This window comes from Carcharhinus amblyrhynchos, chromosome 17, assembly GCF_965287045.1.
Source record: "Carcharhinus amblyrhynchos chromosome 17, sCarAmb.v2.hapA, whole genome shotgun sequence".
Lineage (NCBI taxonomy): Eukaryota > Metazoa > Chordata > Chondrichthyes > Carcharhiniformes > Carcharhinidae > Carcharhinus > Carcharhinus amblyrhynchos.
This window is the reverse complement of record NC_137340.1, coordinates 6,537,594-6,562,405: the sequence shown is the minus strand read 5'-3', so window position 1 is coordinate 6,562,405 and position 24,812 is coordinate 6,537,594. Positions and strand designations below refer to the sequence as shown.

The 24,812-nt window shown below is 43.9% G+C and overlaps 1 protein-coding gene across 1 annotated transcript in view; it reads right to left on the bottom strand.

The window, feature by feature from the left end:
• The window catches only part of tmem26a (transmembrane protein 26a), a 33,467-nt gene extending 24,683 nt beyond the window's left edge, over nt 1-8,784 (bottom strand). Inside the window, exon 1 of the mRNA XM_080205430.1 lies at nt 8,482-8,784. Coding sequence (XP_080061556.1) covers nt 8,482-8,672 — 191 coding nt within the window. The 5' untranslated portion in view covers nt 8,673-8,784. The remainder of the gene's footprint in view (nt 1-8,481) is intronic.
• Nucleotides 8,785-24,812: the final 16,028 nt, after the last annotated feature.

Sequence of the window (24,812 nt, the reverse complement as noted above, 5' to 3'; positions counted from 1 at the left end):
TTAGAGCAAGCAAAGAAGTAGATTCGGGTTTGCCTGGTCCACTCTGAGTATTCACTTTGTAACTTTAAAAATGGAATAAGACATTTATGGAAACTGATCAATGTCGAATATGGCCAGGAAAGGTAAGTTTAAATGATTTTTGAAGAGGAGGAATGGGTCCTACATTTCTTATTGTGTCTTGCAGCTCCTGTATGTTGTTACTTCCATAAATAAATCTGACCATTGAATTTAGCCTTTATACATATATCTAACAGAGTGGTATATTGGGAATACAGCAAGATTGCACATGCACTTTACATAATAACTAGACAGTAAGCATCAACTGTGGGCAAATTCAGGGTTTCAATATTTTTAGAGATGTGGTCTGCTAGTGGAAACTGTCTTTTTACTCTGTAGCAATCCAAACAGAGAAGCAACTTATTAACAATGTAATAACACAACATTTGTTGAAATATGTAACAACACATCCCTCGGAGATTAATCTATTCAATCAAGCCAATTTTATGTTTCAGCAGCATTTCCTCACGCTGATCAAGAGTGCTTACACAAGACACAAAATGAAACACCGGTTTTATTTTATTTATTTATTAGTTTAACACTGCAATGAAGTTACTGTGAAAAACCCCTAGCTGCCACACTCTGGTCCTGTTTGGAAACATGAGGGAGAATTTAGCATGGCCAGTGCACCTAATCAGCATGTCTTTCAGGCTGTGGGAGGAAACCAGAGCATCCGGAGGAAACCTGGGCCCCTGCCGCAGCTAACCACTGTGCCATTGTGAAACATGTCAAACTTAAGTTGGCGTTGCTGATGTACATGAATATATTGGAATCTTTGTTTTTGCTGAATGACCTTTTCATACTAAACATACATTTGGACATTTAAAATGAATACTCTGCAATGACATGCAGTTTTATCAATTAGTCCAAACAACCTGAAAATGGTGACATCCTGTAATATTCCAGCCTTCGCTTTGCTGACAGTTTCCTATCACTGAATGAAAATGACGCATTGTATTTTGTCAGATCAGTATCATTGCAGTTTTCAATATCCTGTGAACTTGTAGTCTTACTTACATAAGAACATATGAAATCGGTGCAGAATAGGTCATTTCGCCCTTCGAACCAACTCCGCCATTCAATAAGATCATGGCTGATCTGATTGTGTCTCTAATTCCACAATCCTGCCTGTCCCATAACCCTTGATTCCATTGTCCATAAAAAAACAGCCAAATTCAGCCTTGAATATACGTATGACCTAGCTTACACTGGTCTCAGGAGAAGAGAATTCCAAAGACAAAACCTTCTGGGACAAGAAATTTCTTCTAATCTCTGCCCTAGTCAGGAGATTTGATTTAATTCATTATTGTCACATGTATTAGGATACAGTGAAAAGTATTGTTTATTGCACACTATACAGACAAAGCATACTGTTCATAGAGTACATGGGGAGAAGAAAGCAGAGGGTAGAGAAATAGTGTTACAGTCATAGCTAGGGTGTAGAGAAAGATCAACTTAAAAAGTTAATTCAAAAGTCTGATGGCAGCAGGGAAGAATAGATTCTTTATTTGAAACTTGCTCCCTAGTTCTAGGTTCCCCCAATGTGAAATTGTATAATCTTAGGATCATTCGCTCATTATACATTACCAGGTCTAAAATAGTTTGCTTCCTAGTTGATTGCACTATTTCGTATTCAGAAATTGTCACAAGTACCCTATATGAACTTATCTTCTTTGCCTCTTTGATTTGTCCAATCTATACGAAGATTAAAATAAACTCCACCCACTTCTTTGCTTGCCATTTCTTATATCCACCCAATGGATTCTGCAGCTTGATCTTCTGAGCCAAGATCACGTGTCATTATTGTATTGATCTCATTTTTTAACAGAGCTAACTCATCACCTTTTTCTTTCTTTCTAGCCTTTCAAAATGTCAAATACCCTTGAATATTTAGTTCCTGGTCTTAGTCACCTTGCAACCACTTATCTGCATCATACCTATTGATCTTGGTCTTCCTAACTGAGCCCAGACTCTTACTTTCTTGTTTGTATCCCCTCTTATGATCATTTTTAAACAATTTATTGGGAGGAGGGTATTGTTGACAAGGTCACCACTTATTGCCTATCGTGAGTTACCTTAAAGGTAGTAAGCTTTCTTCCACTCCAATCCATGTGGTATTCTTTGTAGCAGTGTGATACAACCTAATGATTTGCTTGGCCACTACAGGAAGCAGTTACAAATCAATCACTTTGTCATGGGACTAATCCAGGTAATTATAGGCCAGTGAGCCCTACATCAGTGGTAGGGAAATTATTGGAGAGGATTCTACGAGTAGGATTTATTCCCACTTGGAAATAAATGGACATATTAGTGACAGGCAACATGGTTTTGTGAAGGGGAGGTCGTGTCTCACGAACTTGAATGAGTTTTTCAAGGAAGTGATGAAGATGATTGATGAGGGTAGGGCAGTGAATATTGTCGACATGGACTTCAGTAAGGCCTTTGACAAAGTCCCTCATGACAGACTGGTGCAGAAGGTGAACTTGCATGGGATCAGTGGTGAGCTGTCAAAGTGGATACAAAACTGGCTCGGTTGAAGAAGAGAGGGTAGCAGTGGAAGGGTGGGATTCTGAATGGAGGGCTGTGACAAGTGGAGTTCCTCAGGGATCAGTGCTGGGACCTTTGCTGTTTCTAATATATATAAATGATTTGGCGGAAAATGTAACTGGTTTGATTAGTAAGTTTGCAGACATCACGAAGGTTGGTGGATTAGCGGATAAAAAAGATGAGGACCAATTAGAGGATACAGCAGGATATAGATCAGTTGGAGATTTAGGCGGAGAGGTGGCAGACGGAGTTTAATCTGGGCAAATATGAGGGAAAACATTTTGGAAGGTCTAATTCAGGTAGGAAATACACAGTAAATGGCAGAACCCTTAAGAGTATTGATAGGCAAAGGTGTACAGGTACACAGGTCACTGAAAGTGGCAATGCAAGTGGAGAAAGTAGTCAAGAAGGCATACTGCATGCTTGCCTTCATTGGTCAGGGCATTGAGTCTAAAAATTGGCAAGTCATATTGCAGCTTTATAGAATTTTAGTTAGACCACTCTTGGAATAAAGTGTTCAATTCTGGTCGCCACACTATCAAAAGGAAGTGGAGGTTTTAGAGAGGGTACAGAAAAGATTTACCAGGATGTTGTCTGGTATACAAGGCTTTAGCTATGAGGAGAGGTTGGAGAAACTTGGTTTGTTCCCACTAGAATGACAGAGGTTGAGGGGTGACCTGATAGAAGTCTACAAGATTGTCAGAAGCATGGATAGAGTGGATCATCAGAAGGGGCAAGGTTTGAAGGAGATGTGCAAGGCAGATTTTTTTACACAGAGGGTGTAAGTGGGTGCCTGGAATTCGTTGCTGGGGGAGATAGTGGAAGCAGATATGGTAGTGACTTTTAAGAGGCATCTTGACAAATACATGAATAGGATGGGAATAGAGGGATGTGGTCCCCAGAAGGGTTGGGGGTTTTAGTTAAACGGGCAGCATTGTCAGTGTAGGTTTGGAGGGTCAAAGGGCCTGTTCCTGTGCTGTAATTTTGTTCTTTAAAGTCACTTATAGAGCTCACAGGTCAGAACCGGTAAGGATGATAAATTTCCTTCCCTAAATGACATTGGTGAACCAGTTGGATTTTATAACACTCAAGTCTAGAAGTTATTGTTGCTGAAATAGGTTGATGAACTATAATGTTCCCACAATGTTCCTCTGTGCAAAATTTTATTGCCAACATTAAACAGTCTTCTTTGTACTCAGCTAATTTGAATAGTTACTCATGACTGCCAAGTAGTTCTGGCCTTTGTGTCAGTAGCTACCCAAATCTAGCCACCAGATTAAATCTCAAAGAATTTGCACACTCTGTGTTATCCTAGTCATTGTAAAGTTTCCAAATCATTTTAAAGGGTTTGATTTGCTCAGTCAGTGCTGGGAAGGGGAGGGAGGAAAGTCCAAACAAAAATACATCGAAAGGCAACAAAGTTTGAAGGCATGAAAGAGATTTTGTAGTGCTATAAAACAGAACTCCATGTTTGATAACTAATAGGATGGAGTTCAGAAGGTGGATGTAAGGAGAGTTTCCCTGTCTGTGGTTTCAGAGTAGCAAATGACAGCAGAAAAGGATATAAGCTAATTACAATATCCACAGAAACTAGGAACAGATCCTTGAAAACACATCACAGTTCAATGACTCTGACAGGGTAAGACTAATCAGCACTGTGTACTGGGTAGAAGGCCCTTGACTGCATACATGTTCTTTGTCATCCTAATTTGTTTATCATCCATGCTAAGAAATCACAGACTTACAGTTTTCTCATTATCTGTCTGTCATGCATAACCATAACCCAGTGAGGCACATCTTCCAATTGAAGTTCTTGCTGTACATTTCTTTCAAGAACATAATGCCTTACATCAATATAACACAACTAAACTGCACGACAGACACTTAGGGCCTGGTTTTACCATTTTGATTCTGAGTGCCAAATCTGGGCGAAATTCAGATCCAATTTGGAAATCTGCTTTCAGGCGCCCCGATACGCACTTAGCCTGGAAAGAAAATCGCCAATTTGAATCGTGCTGTGGGCGGGGCTTATTACGTCCAAAACGATCAGAGCTCTGAACTGTGCACGCGCAATTAGAAAAAAAGTTTGAAAAACGCACCACTGTCACATTGCGATGGTCCCACAACGTAACTGTCCCCCTTACTCACCCACCACCCCCCCCGCTACCCAGACCGATCGCAACTCCCTGCCCCCTTCCCCCACACCGATCGCCCGCAGTGTGGCAGCAGTCCCCCCTGCCCCCCGCCACCAGAGATCCATCTGGCCTCTCCCCCCAACCCCACCACCACAGATACATCTTACCCACCTCTCTCACCCCGCCCACACAAACCAGAGAACGGTCATGTCTCCCTTTCCCACCAGACAACAATCTGCCCCCCTTTTCCTCCCCCGCTCCACCAGAGGTACATCTGAGCCACCTCCTCCTTCACCCCACCCCCCCTCCCCCCGCTCCCCACCCCCAGGAGAAAATGATCTGGCCTCCCTTCTCCCATCCCTCCCCCTCACCAGAGAATGATCTGACCCACCTCCTCCTCCCTCCCCCCCTCACCAGAGAACGATCTGGCCCACCTCCATGCTCCCCCCCCACCCCCACCGAACTGAGTCAGAGAGCCTTGGAAGCTCTGAACTTACCTCTTAAATGATTAAATGCACGCAAATGCATTTAAATCGCTGTTGCACCCATTTTGGGTGTGAATAGGATCACAGCCATTTTCAGGCCTTGGTAAAGTGGGCATGTGTGCGGACGCAGGCACAGATCGCGTTAATGGCCTCACACTCGACTCTACCGAAAACGGGTGTGACGCAATGGTGAAATTGGGCCCTTAGCAATACAGTAAGTTGTCCATTTCTGTTGCTCTGCATTTATTCTTTCAATTTCCAGCATCCTAAGGTTGCTTTACTGACTGCACAAGGTGGCACATGGAGGGCAAAAATGGCTAGCTAGATGAAGTATAGGCAGTGAAGACAAATCTCAATTAATCCAGAGTACCTCCCAGATAGTTAATGTAATATAAACGCTGCTAACAAAAGTAGGTTCAGTTCATTGGTGCCTGGAGTCAAGGTGCAAGGGAGCAGCTTCAGAAAATTGGTCCCGAGTATCTGCTGCCATAAACTACTGTTCAAAATCCAGCAATAACTTTCAAAAGATTGTTCAAATAGTGGACAGTCAAAAAAAAATCACAAGTGGGAACAATTTGGAGTCCAGAAGAAGCAACGCATCAGGGCTGCTCATCAGAACAGGAGAAGCCCATTCAGCCTATTCTGTTATTCATTGAGATTAATGTGAATCTTAACTTTACTCCATCCACTTATCTTGGTTCCATTATTTTCTACTCTTACCTATCAAAACGTTATCAGTCTCAGTTGTGAAATTTTCAGTTGAGCCCCAGTCTAAACAACCTCTAGTGGGTGAAAGTTCTTTGTGTGATGGTGTGCTTTCTGACATCCGATTGACCTAGTTCTTATTTTAAGGTTATTCTACCTCTTGTGCTGGACTCATTCACCGGAGAAAATAATTTCTCCTTATCAACCTCATTATATCCTTTAACCACTTTAAACATCTCAATTTGGTGGTCTGTAAGGAAAAGCAATACACGTTATCTAATAATTATTCAAAAGAAGATACTCTGTTCTTATACTTGTGATCTTCCCAACTCCTCACTTCCTCTGCCCCCAACTCCTCATTCCCTCTGCCCCCAACTCCTCACTCCCTCTGTTCCCAAATCCCCACTCCCTCTGCTCCCAACTCCTCTCTCCCTCTATGAATAGCCACTAGCTATTTGTAGATGATACCATTGCTAGTTGATACCATTGTAGGCAATGCTGTACCCTGTTGTAGTACAAATATCCCTTCCACACACTCAGGCTAATTTACTCCAGTGTCTATACTTTACAAACACCCACCACCATTCAGTAACCAAGAAAGTAAAGCAGCCACAATGATCAAAGAGCACACATGCAGTGTTTTTCTCTTACCCTTTTCCAACAAATGCACAAAAAGGTGCATATTCTGTGCAGATATGAGGATTGAAATCACATGCCCAATACTAGTGACCATTACCCGTTTTTTATTTACAAATGTAAAATATATCTGGATTTCAAATTCAACACTCATAGCTGATGGTTAACATATTGGACAACTCTGCTTTAGCAATGGCTAAATTAGGTGAGTTTGGCTTGAGTTATCACCTACATCTATATTTCTTAGTAAATATTCTGTATTTACACACAACCAGCTACAGCTGCCTTTCTTTCAACATATACTTCAGAATTGTATCTTGTCATTTTTCCATGAGCTTAATTGCAAAATAATTGTTTTCATAACAGGATGTAGGTATATCATTTAAAAGAATGGATCTTCCTGCATTGTTCAAAATGCAGAATACCTGTTAATTTTTTGGCAATTTTTGGCAGTTTTGAGTTACACTGTCACCCAATTACTGAAACCTTAAAATGCCTTAATCGTTTATCATCAACCTCCTTTAGGCTAATCAATAAATATTATACTATATCACTCCTCCATTCCCATTACTAATGGTTTCTAAACATTGGGGGGATGAAATTGATCTTTGCCAATAGTACCAAATTTTCATAACACACAGGGTGTGTAACAGGGCCACTGATTCATTATGACACCCCATTTCACACAACTAGCAAAAATACAGATTTCAGGGAATCATTTTAACCCCCGCTTCCCAAGCCTTTAACTGTAAAAGTCCTCTTTTGACTTGCTTATTTGAATTGAGTGATGAACTGGACAATTAGAAGCTGTGGGATTCACCCAACCAATGAAAATTTGGAGTAAACCATTCAGCCCTTCAAGTGTGTTGATTAAATCCTGGCCATTTACCAGCCCTAAATCCATATCCGCCCCCCCCCCCCCCGCCGTACTCTTCCCTGTGATAAATCCGTTCAAATACTGTGTTGAAAAATTAATTTGACCCAACATCCAGTCTTTTGGGAAGGGAGGACCAAATACCTACCAAGCTTTGTTTGAAAAATGCTTCCTGACATGCCCAGCCGATTTAATATTGTGCCTTCTAGCTCTGGATCCTCTCACCGGAGGTAATCGCTTCCCTTTATCTAATCTCCTTGGATTCCTGAATCATTTTAAAGAATTCGCAGCCCAATTTTCTAAACTCTAATGAAGACAAACCAAGTTTGTGCAACTGCTCCTCAGCCCATCTATCATTAGACTGAAGTGGGTCTCTGCTAACGGTGTGAGCCAGTCTTGTCTTGCTGGCTCACAGTTGCCTGCTGAGCTTCTCAGTGTCACATCAACAGTTCCACCTCAGTAGCAATGGGTCAAAACCAGGGCTAAAATGCCCCTTTAACCCCAGCCGCTCACACGCTAGGAACTGCTGGCAAAACCCCCTTCACTCTTTTTGTATCATTCTCATCCCTCGACATATACTTCACGGGTTGCTCCTGAAGTTGATGGGCAGATCCCACTGTGGAAGTTTTGCCCCTGTGACAAGACTGGGAAATAAGATGTGGATTCGTACCGATTGAAATGAAGCACTTCATCGCTTTATCTCCGGGTAAACCTTGGCCGCCCAATTTTAACTCGGAAAGTTAGAAATTGTCGTTGGTGTTTCTGTTTTTCATCCAGATTCTGAATGAAGTACATGCTATATCTAAACTGAGTGTTGGCTTTGGCAGGAGCCCATCCAGTCACAGACATTACACTTAACTTTTGTTGCAATGGATTAGTCCATTGTATTTAGACTGCACAGATTGGTACAGTTACACCGTGTAAACAAGTGACCACCTTTAAGCAAATTCAAAATAATGCACATTTTTCGCAATTTACGCAAATATTAATATTTTTAGAAACATATTTATAAATCGATCATTTAATTTGCAGCCGCCCTTACCCTCTGTAATCTTTCCCTTTCTGGATGGTTAGAGTCACTATCATCTCCACAAGCGTCAGTAAAATCAGAAGCAGCAAAAGCCAATACATGGGATTTTCTTTCGCTACAGTTACTCGCCAAACTGCTAGCAAAGTGTGAAACACAAAAACAAGGCGAGGAACTACCGCGCTCAGATAGACAAACGAAACCATGCTCTCCGCAGCAAGAGCCCGGACTCAGATGGAAAAGGCTCCTTGTTCGGTTCAATGAAGTAAATGGGGGCGGAGGGGCTGGGGCTTTTCTTGGGTCAGACCTACTCCGCTGAGAGCATTGCCCTGCTCTGCGCTCCTCCCCGTTAAATTCTTCTCAGTCGCAGGGGATCGCAAAGGAAAAGACCAACGGAAAAGGTCGCTGTACATTGCAGGGTGACTGGGAGCAGTATTTTCAGTTGTTTGAATTTGGAAGGGTTCAAGAATTCAGCCATATAAATAGCTACTTGACAAATTAGTGCTATGAAGTTAAGTTGAATAATACACTATATAATTGAATATTAAAGTCACAAAATATAAGTAGGAGCAGGAGTGGCCATCTGGACTCTGGAGGCTGTCCTGTGATTCGGTAAGATCGTGGCTGATCTTGAAACTCAATTCCACTTTCCCACCCAATCCCCATTTCACTTCATTCCAACATTCCCTCCAAATTTTCAGGGGTACACGAGAAATTTGGTGGAGTGCGCAGTCCTTTGAAATTGTTTGCAGGTACAGTCACTTAAAGATGTTGACTTGCTCAGAACCTGCCTAGAGATTTACCAATTGCAGTTTAGCGAGAACATTGCTTAATTCCCTCAAAAGTCCAAAAGCTATCAATCATTTCTCGGCTAAGATCAAGCTCAAAATGGGGTGCACTACCTTATCTTGTCAGCTTGAATTTTGTTTGCCTCTCTTGCAGGGACCAAGAATTGGATTCAATTGAAATTTGGATTTGGGTTTGTCCAGTCCACGCTGAGCATTGGCTTTGTAACTCTAAAGCTGGAGTAAAAATTTGTTTTTAAAATTATGAATCCCAGCCTTGAACATACTCAATATCTGAGCACCCACATCCGTCTGGGATGGCAAATTCCAAGGGTTTACAGCCCTCTGAGTGAAGACATTTATTGTCATCTCCAAATGCGCAACATCGTGGGCCGAAGGGCCTGTTCTGCGCTGTAATATTCTATGTCCTATGTTCTATGTTCCTCTGCTGAAATTATGTCCCCTGGTTCCAGACACTCCAGCTGGAGGCAATGTCCTCTTAGCATTTACCCTCTCAAGCCTTCTTATAATTTTATATGTTTCAATGGCCAAAGATTTTCAGCCCTTCCCACTGTCAGGATCTTCCCATCCTGCCAATGGCAATCCCCTGCAGTGGAGGCAAAGGTTAGTGAGGCACACAAAACCCTGTAGACATTGGCAGGACTGGAAGATTCCGTCACCGCCACTGGAAAATACACTGTGAGGGAGATGGCCAGGAAACCTCTCATTCATCTGAGCTCCATAGGATAAGTCTCTGATCCCAGCAACCAATTTAATGAACTTTTGCTGCACCCTTGACTGAACGCTGACATGCAAAAAACATTGAACAAGACAGCAGCAAAGATTAAAATGCAAAACAAACTCTTGCTGCTATGACAGGATTGAAACCCGGGTCCCCAGAACATTAGCTGAGCTTCTGGATTAATAGTCTAACGATTATACCAGTAGTCTATCATCTCCCCTTTGAGCTGGTGCCCAAACCTTAAGGACCTCAGCTCTCGGCATCGTCTACAGAGTATTATGCATCAGTATGGCACAATTCATCCCAGTCTTGTAGATACCCAGCTCAACAAAACAATGCGTATCATCTCGAGTATCCTCCAATCAGCTCAACTCCCCCAGCTCCCAGTCCTGAGTAACATCGCAACCCTCATATAAAGAGGGAGATTGTAATAAGAAAACTTTTGGAGAAGGTTTATGTCAACCAAGCCTGCTGTTACACAAGGACCTTACCAATCCACCTGTTGCTCACCTCCCATCATTGCCAGCCTGTACAGCTAAGAGCCCCAGGAATAACAGCAAAGACCCAGTGGCAGCAGGAATGGAACCAGCACACCACCATTAAAAACCATTTCCTCATCACAGATCCCACAGCCACCCGTCTGGCTTCAACCTGCCACACCAACATTGGGAACTCCTCAACCATTTCCACATTGGCCAAGACCTTTGTACAGCAAATTGGAATAAGTGGGGGATTGCAAGGAATCCAAACTGCAGCTGCAGCACACACCAATGACTCACATCATTGAAGACTGCCCCTGACAACATTCAATGGAAGCTCAGAGAGCTCCATTTAGCCAATGAGGAAGCTGTTGTCTGGCTTGGTGATTACTGCACACACTAAAAATAATGCTCAAATAACATGTCCTTTGGTTAAGAGACCAAAACTGTAGATCCTGGTGTATCTCACCAAAGACCTGTACCAAAGCAAAGCCTCCTTACTTCTGTACTCTAACGCTCTTGCAAAGAAAAGATCTAATTGTTTGCTGCAACCTCAAGTTTACTTTCTGTATATAATGCACAATGATAACGAAATCCCTTGGAATACAACATTTAATCATTTCTCACCATTTAAGGAATATTCTCTTTTGCTATTCTTCCTGTGAATAGCCTCATGTTTCCCCACATATTACTCTATCTGCCATTTATTGACTGTTAAGTTCACTTGTCTTCCCCCTGAGCCCTCACAGTTTCCTAGCCTACTGAGTTTTGTATCATTAGCCAACTTGGATATATTAAATTTGGTCTTTCCGTCTAAGTCATGAATAAGGATTGTAAATAGCTGAGGCCCCAGTAATGATCCTTCAGACACCTGCCAACTTGAAAATGACCCATTTATTCTTGCCCTATATTTTATGTCTATTGAACTATCTGGATCCAAAGAATGTATTTACATTATGACCTTCTAGATTGCCAGGTGTCCAAAATGCTTTAGAGTCAACGAGGTAAATTTTGAAGTGTGGTCATTGTTGTAATGCAGTTATCCCCACACCAGTTTACACACAGCAGGCTCACACAAACATTGGGGATTGCTTTGGAGATTGGATGTAGTTCCAGCAATGGCCACCACTCCAGACGATGGTGCTGGGACCAGAGAACTGCCAGCCATTTGATTGGTTGGTAGCTCTCAGAGTCAGGACTCCCTCCCCAGATTTTAAAAAACTCCAGACTTCCTCCCCAGAGCAGGGATCAAACTGAAGCCAACTAACTGTCCAACAGCCATTACAAAGCTTCAGGGTAAGTGACCGAGCAGGGAATGGGGTGAGGCTTGACACTTATTCTGAGGGATGGGGATCCCTGATCCCGTGTAAAATCTCAGCCATATCTTTGGAACTCATGCTCTTGGCTACAGTGAACAGCAACTGTGCCCCAACTATACCATTCTCTACCACATTCCTTTATACTGCCCTACTTAAGTGTCTTCCTACACCATTGTGTAATTGTTTATTTACCCATCTGCCCTCAAGAACCTTCTTCCTGTTGGGTAATGGTAAAGATCAAGGCTCCTCCAGCACTGCACCTGGGCAGTTCTGACCTATCCTACTTGCGGTCACACCCTTCTTTCTGTGGCCACTAGCTAGATACATACTACCTAACCTAAGGGGTGTGACTACCTGATATCCTGAGCCCTAGATTGCAGCTCAACAACTCAGAGCTGAAGTTTCTGGCAAAGCAGATTCTTACTGCAAATGTGGTGGTTTGAGGTTGCAATAAACTCCACATGGTACAATTGCAGGACGCCACCTACAGTGCATGCCATTTTATTATTACATTAATTAATTCAAGTTTATTCATTCAAATTAGGTTAAGTTTTTAGCTCACTGATCTGAGTCAAGTTATACTTAAGTTAACTTTCCCACAGCCCATCCAGTTGCTTGTTATCACTTTGCAATTATTCTCTGATCTTGGTCTCACACTTCATTTAGATCTTTGATATATTTGTTTATTGAAAGGATGTGATGTTCTTGATACTTAGATAAATTATAATGTGAACATTTGGCTCTGATTCCTCAGCTCACCCTGCTCCTCACTCTCTGCTAACCATCTTGTCACTATTTGATTTTTTCCAGCTGTATGTCTGCTCTCTGACACCTCTCCTTTTAAATCCCTGTGCGTGGGTTCCCGTTGTAAGTTACCAGGCAGAAATGTACCATATTTTTTCAAAGTGTTGGTTCCAGTGAGAACACCGGTGAGAATGCCACCGTCGGCACCAACGGCTAATCTCACAGAATGTTGAAACAAAATTTTTTCCACATGTGTCACCGCGCTCGTGATTCACTTGCTCCAAGAAAATTTAGACTCTTCAATCAGTGGAGCACTCCTTTTAAATGCCTCCCCAACACTTGTTCCAGGTCCAGTCAAGGAAGCCAGCACCAAGATTCTCCGAGGGACCCCTGACCAAACTTCTGGATGGTGGGGAGCAGAGGTGTGATGTCCAATACTTGCTTTCCTGCAGACGTCCATTCACCAACGTTAACACCCTGCCTGGGAGACAGTGAGTGCCAGCTTGCTGCAGAAGAGGATGGGACAACAATGACTCAAGGAGATGAATGATCTGCTTCATGCAGCCAGGGTAACCCGCCTTCTCATTTCTCCTGCTGCCTCCTTCACGCACCCTTCGAACCCTGTCATCTCATGAGTTCCCAATACCTATCACGGAATCCTCACCCACCCCACTCCCCATGGCCCTCCCAGTAGCTATTTTGCTTCTCGCATCCCTGCTCCCATTGAAGACGCACGCATGCCAGATGTCCTTTCTATCTGAACTGGCAGAACCTCTGGCCACACTCTCCCCATGTGTCTCATTGCAGGACAAACCCCAGCAAAACCATCATGAGTGGGCACAGTCCACCGAGTCATGCCTGAGCTGATACCTTACACCCTATAAGGAGACAGCCCCTGAGCTGACCAGCAAGGAGCAGAACCACACCTTTGCAGAGGGTGAAGTGGGGGCAACAGACAAAGGTTAGAATCCTCAATGCATGCAGTCACAGTTCTTCCTCCTTTCTCAACCTTACTTCTATCTGTTATCCCCCATGACGCACTAATGCCATCTCTCTTCCTGGCAGAACAATCAGTCAGCCAGCAAGGACCATACTCACACCCGTTGGACATCACAGACCTGAGCACCTCCATGGGAGACTTCGCAGAAGCAAGCAAAGAGGCTTCACATCTGTCACTCGCACCCTCCACCAGCAAAGATACTCATACTTTAGTGGCAGTAACTAGTAGATAGGCTGCTGGGTCACTCACTGGTGAGCACCTCACAATTGAAGATCCACAGCACACAGAGGCAGGGACATCCCAAGGAATTGGTACTCAGGGGAGTGCCAGAGCTCCGGACTCTGTTGAGTCCCGGGCTAGTGGGGAGAAAATCCTAGTAGGTTAGAGAAATTTCAAATAATCAGGGATTTAAGTCTAATAAAATACTAGCAATAAGTGAAATGACCTCAGATCAGACTTAGAGTTTAACAGGGGAACTGCCTGCATAAAGGCATATAAGAATGAACAAGTATTTCTGATTTAAACATGTATTTTAGTATGTTTAATATGTTAAATATATTAACTATATAAATGTAATCGTGCACTTTAGCCAAGAGCAGGCTGCTGTGAGGGGTGCTGGAATGATGCTTTCGTAGATAGAATCACATTCTTTGGAAACTATGAAACCTCAGAATGTGTAAGTTCTTATCAGCAGAAGTTGCTAGCAGTAACGTTCTCAGGGCTACTTACTAATATAGTTTTTCACACTATCCAGACAAGACAGGTCCTTTCTCAGACATGAGAGTGTACATCTATCTCGTTTGGACAGTGACGTAGCAAGAGCTGGTGGGAACCTTGACTTTGACTTTTGTACCTAAGCATCGGGGTTACTAGGCAACAGAGGAAGAAGCATCAGCAATAGAAACAGGAGGCATCTGGATTCTACGGACCAATGAAATCCCATAATGTCAGAACGTAGAATACAATTGGCTAAAGTATATGACAAGTGCTGCTAATAATTGATTTATATTGAAGATGATTTGATCATTACTAATGAAAGGTGGGAGAATTTGATATGAAAAATGTATAATTGATCAATCCTTCTAACCTCAGTGTTATATATTGGAAAACTCAGAGCCTTCTCTGTAAAGAGACATTGGACTGACCAATGTTATCTCTGCCTTTAGTGGTTCATTAATAAACTTTAAATCGAGACACTGACTTTTGTGAGTCTTTGTATTGGCTAAAGGTTTGGCAAAACCTATCCCCCAGAGAACCCCACAACATGGGCCAATGATATGCCCCTGGGTAGGATTGTCCCATAGCTGCTGAAACTACGAAGACAGAGTGATGAGCATCAGGAAGGGGTGATAACACCTCTCCTCAGACGGCAAGGTTGACTGGAGGAGTCCCATTACCTTCTGTCCGAGGAGATGGTGCAATCACTTCCACACAACAAAGCCAACACTGCGAGGGTGGCATCTACAGTGGAAACCTTGGTGCAGGTCCAAGACCGGAAGAAACAATGAAAGGTCGTGAATGTAGCCCAGTCCGTCGTGCCAGCCAGCCTCCCATCCATTGACCCTGACTGCACTATCCACTGCCTCAGAAAAGCAGCCAGCTTAAGGACCCCACGCACCCCCAACATTCTCTCGTCCACCCTCTTCCATCTGGAAAAAGGTACAAAAATCTGAGGTCACGTACCAACTGACTCAAGAGCAGCTTCTTCCCTGTTGCCGTCAGACTTTTGAGTGGACTTACCTCATATTAAGTTGACCTTTCTTTACACCCTAGCTATGACTGAAACACTATATTCTGCACTCTCTTGTTTCCTTCTCTATGAACGGTATGCTTTGTCTCTATACTGCGCAAGAAACAATACTTTTCACTGTATACTAATACATGTGATAATAATAAATCAAATCAGATCAATGATGTGCTCTCCATGGCAGGAGATGTCCACACCATGCTTCAGCTCATAGCGAGGGGGATTGAATATAAAAGTAGGGAGGTCTTGCTGCAGCTGTATAGGGCATTGGTGAGGCCGCAGCTGGAGTACTGTGTGCAGTTTTGGGCGCTGCACCTGCGCAAAGATATTTTGGCCTTGGAGGGAGTGCAGAGGAGGTTTACTAGGCTGATACCGGAGTTGAGGGGGTTGAGCTATGAGGAGAGGCTGAATAAACTAGGCTTGTACTCGTTGGAGTTTAGAAGAATGAGGGGAGATCTCATTGAGACGTATAAGATGATGAATGGGATGGATAGGATAGAGGTGGAGAGACTCTTCCCGCTCAAAAAAGACAGTAGGACTAGGGGGCACAGCCTCAAGATAAAGGGGGGGCGGTTTAGAACGGAGTTGAGGAGGAACTTCTTCACTCAAAGGGTGGTGAATCTCTGGAATTCTCTGCCCGTTGAAGTGGTGGAGGCTGCCTCGCTAAATATTTTTAAGACGCGGGTTGATGGGTTTTTGATAAGAGAGGGGATTAAGTGTTATGGGGAGAGGGCGGGAAGGTGGAACTGAGCCACGACAGATCAGCCATGATCTTATTGAATGGCGGGGCAGGCTCGAAGGGCTAGATGGCCTACTCCTGCTCCTATTTCTTATGTTCTTATGTCCATGGCTCAGGGCATGAGCTCCATGCTGCAGCATTTAAACTGCATGCTGCAGGCACTGGTGGAAATCCACAAATGTCAGAGTACGGCTGGTCTTCTGGACCATAATCCAGCTGCCCCTGTATCCCACGGAGGAGCCCAGGGGTCCCCAGGCACCTGAAAGGAAGAGAAGCAGTAGGAATACAGCCTGAGGACTTTGGGGGTGCCCACCACATCTGACACCCCACTACCTGTGAGTGACACATTTCCATCCCCACACACCAAGGAGGGCAGCACCACAACAACCCTGAAGACTGAAAGTAGGCCTGGATCCTCAAAGACCAGGCCCTCCAATGGCCAAGGTAATGTTGGGCAACAGGGCGTGGAAGGCAGCAGGTCACTTCAACCTCAGCTGTGGATCCTGGGGAACCAGAGCACCAGGAGGAAAGCCCGGTGCAGACAGGGGAAGAATGTGCAAACTCTACACAAACTGTCACCCAAGGCCGGAATTGAACCATGTGAGGCAGCAGTGTTAACCGTGCCGCCCGTCTTATCTGGAGCTCATCCCTCTTTTCCTTACACTGCTATCTGAGTAGGGGTTACAATGGCAGAGCAGCCATCATCCCCCCAGTGAGAGGGTCTCAAGCTTCATGAGGCAGGGAAGCAGCCACTTGCTAATTCTCCCACTCTGTCCATTAGCCTGGCCTGTCATGGAACCCAACCCACTAATCTCACTGGCTCCCCCTTTGATTTTGATTTGACTTGATTTATTATTGTTACATGTCTTAACATACAGTGAGAAGTATTGTTTCTTGCATGTTGTACAAAGCATACCATTCATAGGGACGGAAACAGGACAGTGCAGAATGTAGTGTTACAGTCATAGCTAGGATGTAGACAAAGATCAACTTAATTATGCAGGTTGCTTGGCAGAGGCAGTGCTGACCCCCTGCATTCACCAGCTCCCACCCACTTTCCAGCTCCCACTCTTTACTCTTAGCATCAATCGACACAAGCCCAGCAAGGAGGACATGGGAAACACTGCCTGAGTGCCAGCCGCCAGACCTCTTTAAATCTGAGGACATCCCGACATGAAATGAAGGTTTGTGAGCAATCCCGCTCCCTGAGAAAGCGACATTGAGCCCACCATCCCCGTACCCCTGGCCCTGAGCTGAACCTATCTGGGTCCTCTACTTCCTATTGGACCCCTTGGAGACTGGAACCAAGAAGGTAAGGATAACCTGAGTACTTGCCTCTGATATGTCCTTCGTAGGTGAGGTTGCCAGGCTCATGTGCTTATAAACCTGAATGATCATGGAGTGGGGGGGTCCTGGGGTGAGCACTTACTAATGCGTTGTTTACTCTGCCAGTGAGAGGATTTGAAAATCAGAAATTGCAATCTTGCTGTAGTAAGTTCAGATTCTTGCCAAATTTTCCACACCAACAGGGATCAGAATCTCCCTCCCCAATTTATAAGTTAGCATTGTTCTTTTAATGCAGTAAACAACAGCTGCTTGCATTGTGTCCTTATTCCAGGGTGCTTCATTGGTGAATGATCAGACAAAATTTGACACCAGATCACGTGACGAGATATTAAGACAAGTGACCAAAACTTGGTCAAAGAGGTTTTATAGAATGTCTGAAAGGATGAGAGTGAGTTGGAGTGGCAGATTGGTTTAGACAGGAGATTCCTGGGCTTAGGGTCTAAGCAACTTCTGGAGCTGAGGAAATAGTGATGCACAGAAGGCAAAATTGGAGGAAAGCAAAGCTGGAGAGGGTTGCAGAGATTGGGAGGCAGAAGATTCTGGATGAATTTGGACATGATGGCAACTTAAAATCTGAGCCTTTGCTGACCAACCTCAGCTAGTGAACATGGAGCTGATGGATAAATGCGTAAGGTTCAACCAGCATATGGATAGCAGAGCTCTGGATGTACTGAGCTTTATGAACAAGAGATTCAGCAGTCGACAAACTGAGACCGGTGAAGACAGACTAAAGCATGGAGACAGTAGTAGGTGAATTTAATGGTAGAGCAGATGTAGGGTTGTAAAATCAGGATCAAATAGGACAAGGTTGTGAACAGCTCAATTCAACTTCAGACAGTGACCAGGATAGGGGGTAGAATCAATGGATAGAGAATTAATTTGTGACATTAATGGAGGAAGAAAATGGCTTTGCTTTTTACCACATATAATATTCTGCAGAATTTAATCTTACTCTGCAATTGCCCAGTTTCACTCTGTGGTCCTAGTCTCTTGAAGGGAGGGATAATAACAAATGCCTTGACATTGACAGGAATAATTCTGAATTCAGAACAGGAAGGAAAAGGCCATTGTGTTATTGGGGTGTGTGGGGTTCTGAAGCAGTGCTTATATTTGGATTCAAGTTGTGGGAAAGGCTTTGAACAAGTGTAGTAAAATATCAAACTGAAGTAAAGTGAAAATAAGGAGAGGGAGAAAAAAGCCTGAGGGAAAGGGACATAGTTTATTATTAAAACCAAAATTTTGTCAGTTCTAAGTTCTGTTAGTTATCTCTTTGCCTTTCACAGCTGCGTGTAACAAAACACTCTGGAATTTCATGTGCTTTACGAATCCAGATATTACTTGGGACGCCAACGCTTGGAGACTCACCATTGATGCTTATATTAGAAAACAATTTGGCCAGCCAAGGATGTTTATGTTTATGTATGGTTAAGGCAAGTGACTAACTCTGTCCTGTTTATTCTAAGTAGATCTTTTCACTTAAGCTATTTGGATTTTGTGTAAAAAGTTTTGAAAACTCAACAGATTCTATCTGAATTTGTTAACTGCCTTTAACTAAACAACTAGGTTAGAATTAAACACTGAGGAGACTGGCAAAGATAAACAAAAAAATATGTGAATCACAAATGTCTCAACCAGAGGACTGAAGGAAATTGAACATCCATCATTTTCTGTTTCCCCTTGTTTACAGTCTGCAAATAACTATGTACGATTGTACAGACTGATACAGCATGGTAAACATTCCTAAACTGTGAGAAACTAGAAGCTGTGTAGAAACTGTGGAGAAGCTGTCCATGTATACAAATAATTAAAAGCTAGGGCACAGCTGCAAAAAACAATCAAAATGCTGGGGCAGCAGTGTGGCACTGTGATTAGCACTGCTGCCTCGCAGCCCCAGGGACCTGTGTTCAAATCCCCGTTTGGGTGACTGTCAGTGTGGAGTCTGCACATTTTCCCTGTGTCTGAGTGCGTTTCCTCCGGGTGTTTCAGTTTCCTCCCAATGTCTAAAAGTCGTGATGGTTAGATGCATTGCCCATGCTAAATTCTCCCTCAGTGTACCCAAAAGGTGCCAGAATGTGGCAACTAGCGGGTTTTAAGAACATAAGAACATAAGAAATAGGAGCAGGAGTAGGCCATCCAGCCCTTCGAGCCTGCCCCGCCATTCAATAAGATCATGGCTGATCTGTCGCTGCTCAGTTCCACTTTCCCGCCCTCTCCCCATAACCCTTAATCCCCTCTCCCATCAAAAACCCATCAACCCGTGTCTTAAAAATATTTAGCGAGGCAGCCTCCACCACATCAACGGGCAGAGAATTCCAGAGATTCACATTTTCACAGTAACTTCATTGCAGTGTTAATGTAAGCCTACTTGTGACACTAATAAATAAACTTTAAACTTAATGGAATGTTAACCTAACCCTGGAAGACAAGAGGAAGTAAGCTATGGTTATGGCTCTCCCGTTGTGACCTGCGGGTCACGGTGGGAGATGCGCGTTGCCGGCCTTGTACCGGGATTTGCACGTGCACCAGGAACGCATGCGCATCTCCCAGAGCTGGCGAACAGTCACCAGTCAGACCACACTGGAAACCAGCAGTAAGGCAGGTAGGTAATTGGAATCTTTTTTAAATGTATTTTTAATATGTTAAGCAGTTCATTGTCGGGTCATTTGTGGTCCTGATTGAATCTCACCCCGCCAGGAGTACTTTATTCTGGCGGGGTTTACAATAGCTCCCCACATTCGGGGAACTAGCAGGAAAGAAGGGGGCAATCGGGGCCCCCAGGGGTGGTCAGGCTACGTGGGGAGTGGTGCCCCCTGGACATGGGCACCCTGGTGGTGCTAGCCTGTGCCCCATGGCACTGCCCAAGCAGCAAAGTGCCCATGCCCAGTGCACTGCCCAACACGGTGGGGCCAATTGTGGGCAGGGCCTAGGGGCATTCGGTGGGGGGGTGGGTGGATCCTGTAAACAGGATCGGTCTGGGAAGGAGGGAGGGCAGCGATTGGGGTGTGCTTGAGGGATGGGTGGTCTTCCAGGTGGGGGTGGGGCTGCCTCGGGGGGGGGGGGGGGGGGGGGGGGTGCGGTGTCTGACCCCGGGTGGGGTGGGGTGGGGGGTGGGGGGGTCAGCGGGTGGGGGGTGGTCTGTCTGACTGAGGGAGGTTGGGGGAATCGCCATTGTTGGGGAGGTGGTGGGCTGTGCATCGGGGCACTCCAGTGCGGGGTGGGGAGGTCAAGGCTGGCCTTGTAATTGTTGTGGGGGCTGTGATCGGGACATTGGGGGGCTGGAGGGGCAGCACTGTGGGGTCTTGGGCTGGCCAGCAATCGGGCTGGCCAGCAAGCGGGGAATCTGACCGATCGGAGCCAGAGTTCCAGAACTGTTAGACTCCGGCGTGAATAGGCTTCCGCCCTGGGTTTTTAATGATATTCACGACTGGGACCTCTGCAGTGCACAGAGTGCGGAGATTCAGGTAAGAAACTGAACTGACAAAACACTCGGGATTTCGAACAGTTTCCCCACCAATTCAGCACTTTTGGGAGAATCGCAGCCTATGTTTCAGTTGTATAAAGCCTTGGTCAGACTCCATCAGGAATAACTGTGTTCAGTTCCGGGCACTCTACCTCAGGAACATATATTGATCTTGAGGGGTGCAATACAGACTCACCAGAATAATACTGAGGCATAAAGTCTTAGAAACATCAAAACATAGAAAATAGGCACAAAAATAGGCCATTCAGCCCTTCGAACCTGCACCACCTTCAATATGATCATGGAGGATCATGCATTTTCAGTATCCCACTCCTGCTTTCCCTCCATATCCCTTGATCTCTTTGGCCACAAGGGTCATGTCCAGCTACCTCTTGAACATATCTAAAGAACTGGCCCCAACAGCTCTCTGTGATAGAGAATCCCACAGGTTCACAACTCTCTGAGTGAAGAAGTTCTTCCTCATCTCAGTCCTGAATGGCTTTTCCCTTATTCTTAGGCTGTGACCCCTTAGTTCTGGACTTCCCCAACATTGGGAACATTCTTCTTGCATCTAGCTTATATAGTCTCGTCAAGATTTTATATGTTTTTATGAGATCCCTTCTCATTCTTCTAAATTCCAGTAAATACAAGCCCAGTCGATCCAGTCTCTCTCGATATATCAGCCCTGCCATTCTGGGAATCAGTCTGGTGAATCTTTGCTGGACTCCCTCAATAACAAGAATGTCCTTCCTCAAATTAGGAAAGCAAAACTGTGCACAATACTCAAGGTGTGGCCTCACCAAGGCCCCTTATAACTGCAGCAAGGCACCCTTACTCCTACACTCAAATCCTCTTGCTATGAAGGACAGCGTGCCATTAGCTTTCCTCACCGCCCGCTGTATCTTCAGCAACTGTTCCATCATGATACACAGGTCACATTGCACTTCCTCTTTCCACCAAAGTGGATAACCTCACGTTTATCTACATTATATTGCATTTGCCAAGTATTTGCCCACTCAATCAGCCTGTCCAAGTCACCCTGCAACCTCTGCGCATCCTCCTCAGAGCACACACTACCACCCAGCTTCGTGTCATCTGCAAATTTGGTGATATTGCATTCAATTTCTTCGTCCAGATCATTAATATGTATTGTGAACAGCTGGAGTCTCAGCACTAAACCCTGATATACCCCACTACTTACTGTTTGCCACTCTGAAAAGGACCCATTTATTCCCACTCTTTGCTTCCTGTTTGCCAACCAGTTCTCTATCCACATCAATATATTACCCCCAATACCATGAGCTTTAATTCTGTTCACTAATCTCTGGCGTGGGACCTTTTCAAAAGCTTTTTTGAAAGTTGAGATACACAACATCCACTTGTTCACCCTATCCACTTTAATGGTCACATTCTTAAAAAATTCCATCGGATTTGTCAATCAAGATTTCTCTTTAGTGAATCTATGCTGATTTGGACTGATCCTGTCACCACTTTCCAAATACTCAGTTGTAGCCTTAATAATTCGCATCAATATTTTCCTCACCACCAATGTCAGGCTAACCGACCTATAATTCCCTATTTTCTCTCTCCGCCCTTTTTTAAAAAGTGGGATTACATTAGCTACCCTCCAATCTATTAGAACTCTTCCAGAGTCTATAGAATGCTGGAAAATGATCAGCAGTGCGTCCACTATTTCTAGGGAGACTTCCTTAGATATTCTGTCTTGCACAACATTAGGCCCTGGGGATTTATTGAGTTTTAATCCCAGAAATTTCTTCAATACAATTTTTTCACTATTAAGGATTTCCTTCAGTTCCTCCTTCATGCTAGACCTGAAGTCTTAAGAGGACAGATTGCCTAATTGTAGCTTGTATATCCATTGGTTTCGAAGGTTTAGAGGTGATCTAATGTTCCTTCTCTCCTGTCAATCTCTGTGACGAAACTCTGGAATTCCTTCTCTAAGACTCTCCAACTTCATCTTCCCGTTTCAGACATCCCGTAAAATGCCTCTTTGATCAAACCATTGGTCATCTTCTTACATGGCTCAGTGTCAAATGTGGTTGCCCCTGTTTAGTTCATTTCACTTCATTAAAACTGTTATATAAATGTGAGTTGTTTTTACATTTGCTCATTAACATCAATTTCTGAATTTTTCTTAGTGACACAAATGATAAATAACAGCTCCAAGTTCAGATTTTTAATGCCCACTATTTCAAATACTTCATCCTCGGAGTACCAGTGGGACAAGTGCTGGTTATCCTTGGAGATTTGCTTGGTTCTCTCTGACCCTGTCGTGGAGCTCCATCATATTGTGGTTGAAATAACCGGGAGTGAAATTCATCCTGGGCAGCAGCAAAAGGTGGACAATAAGGAATCAGCAACCTGAAATACACATGGGCCAGATTTATTCTCAAAATTGGGTGGGATGTAAAACAGGTTGCCAATGTACTATCTAGCTAGTTATGTTCTATACCCTAACACATCCCCCTCCCCCATCCCAGAGGGTGAAATTCACCCCACCATTACACTTTGTTTATCATTTTTTTCTAATTAGCCCCTTTAATGTCTGGTACTCAGCAGGGTTGAATTCTGGACCATGTTTAGCTTATACTGTGAGTAGCATTGCCCATTTCCAATGCCTACATGTCTTCTAGGGCAATTATCAAGCAAATTGCACGAAAAGCATCTCTTGTGGTTTTCCTGCTTACATTGAGTCACGATGTGCTTATTTCCTTTGCTTTGAGAAAAGAAAATAAATGTTCAATAATTTCAACCAAATCTCTCCAAGCACTAATGGAGATTTCACATGCATTCCAGAGCATATCAATTGTATGTGCCACACAATTTGTGTTTGTTAGTGACAGTTTTTTTAAGATATCACCATCCCACTTGTGCATTATGTTGCACATAGACCTGTTGTTATTGATAAACAGATTAAAATTCTCTTCAGATAAATACTTGCGTTAAAGTTGTAGCCCCTTTTCTTAGATATGTGCTATACTAACTTACAGGAAAGGAAGAAAAATATCATGCCTTACAAAAACATGGCAGTGGATGCAAACACAGATTTCACTTCATACAATATGGTTCTCTATTTAATGAAACGGTTTAATAGAAGAAAGGGGACTGGGTACCAACAACAACTGGTATTTATATAGCACCTTTGATGGAATAAAACATCCTACAGTGTTTAACAGGAGCGTTTTAAAGTGAAGTTCGATACCATTAGGACAGATGGGCAAGTTTGGTCAACAATGTAGGTTATGATAAGTGCCTTAAAGGAGAAAATGGAGGAAAGAGAGGGAATAATAGAACTTAAGTCCTTGATAATTGAAGACATAAGTAACCGACGATGGAACAATTAAAATTGGGGATATTAAAATTGTACATGAGGTCAGAATGTGGGGGGCCAGCCTGGATTGTGTTAGTCATGTTTGGATGTAACAAAGGAGTTTCAGTAGTAGATAAGCTGATGTGGGGTGGAGTTAGGCAATGTTGCAAAAGAGGAAAACCGATGGTCTTAATGATGGTCTATCTATGTGGTCAGAAACTCATCTTGAGAGTCAAAGGTTGAGAATAATTTGGTTCAACGTTTGCCAGGGAAATGATGCAGCTCAGGAAGAAGTTTGCAGTGGAGACCAAAGATGGTTATTGGCCCAAATCTTCCTGTCTGTGGATCTTCAGAGACCAGACATATGACCCAAGATGCATGTTGGGACCCTGCAGAAGTCACAATATGCTTACCTCCTTTGGAATGGTCAGGTTTCAACTTCCAGTTGGCAAATGTCCTGATCCCCTAATCCCTCCAAGAAAGCCTCCAACTCTGAGCTGGAGCTGGAGTTCGATCGGTTAATTGCTCTTACCTGAATAATCACCCAGGAAATGTTAGACAGATAAATCCTAGTCCAACTCCTGGATAACTACAGAACTGATTCTCTAGTCATTCATACTGGCCTCCCTGCCATCCCCCCTGTCCCCCCAGGC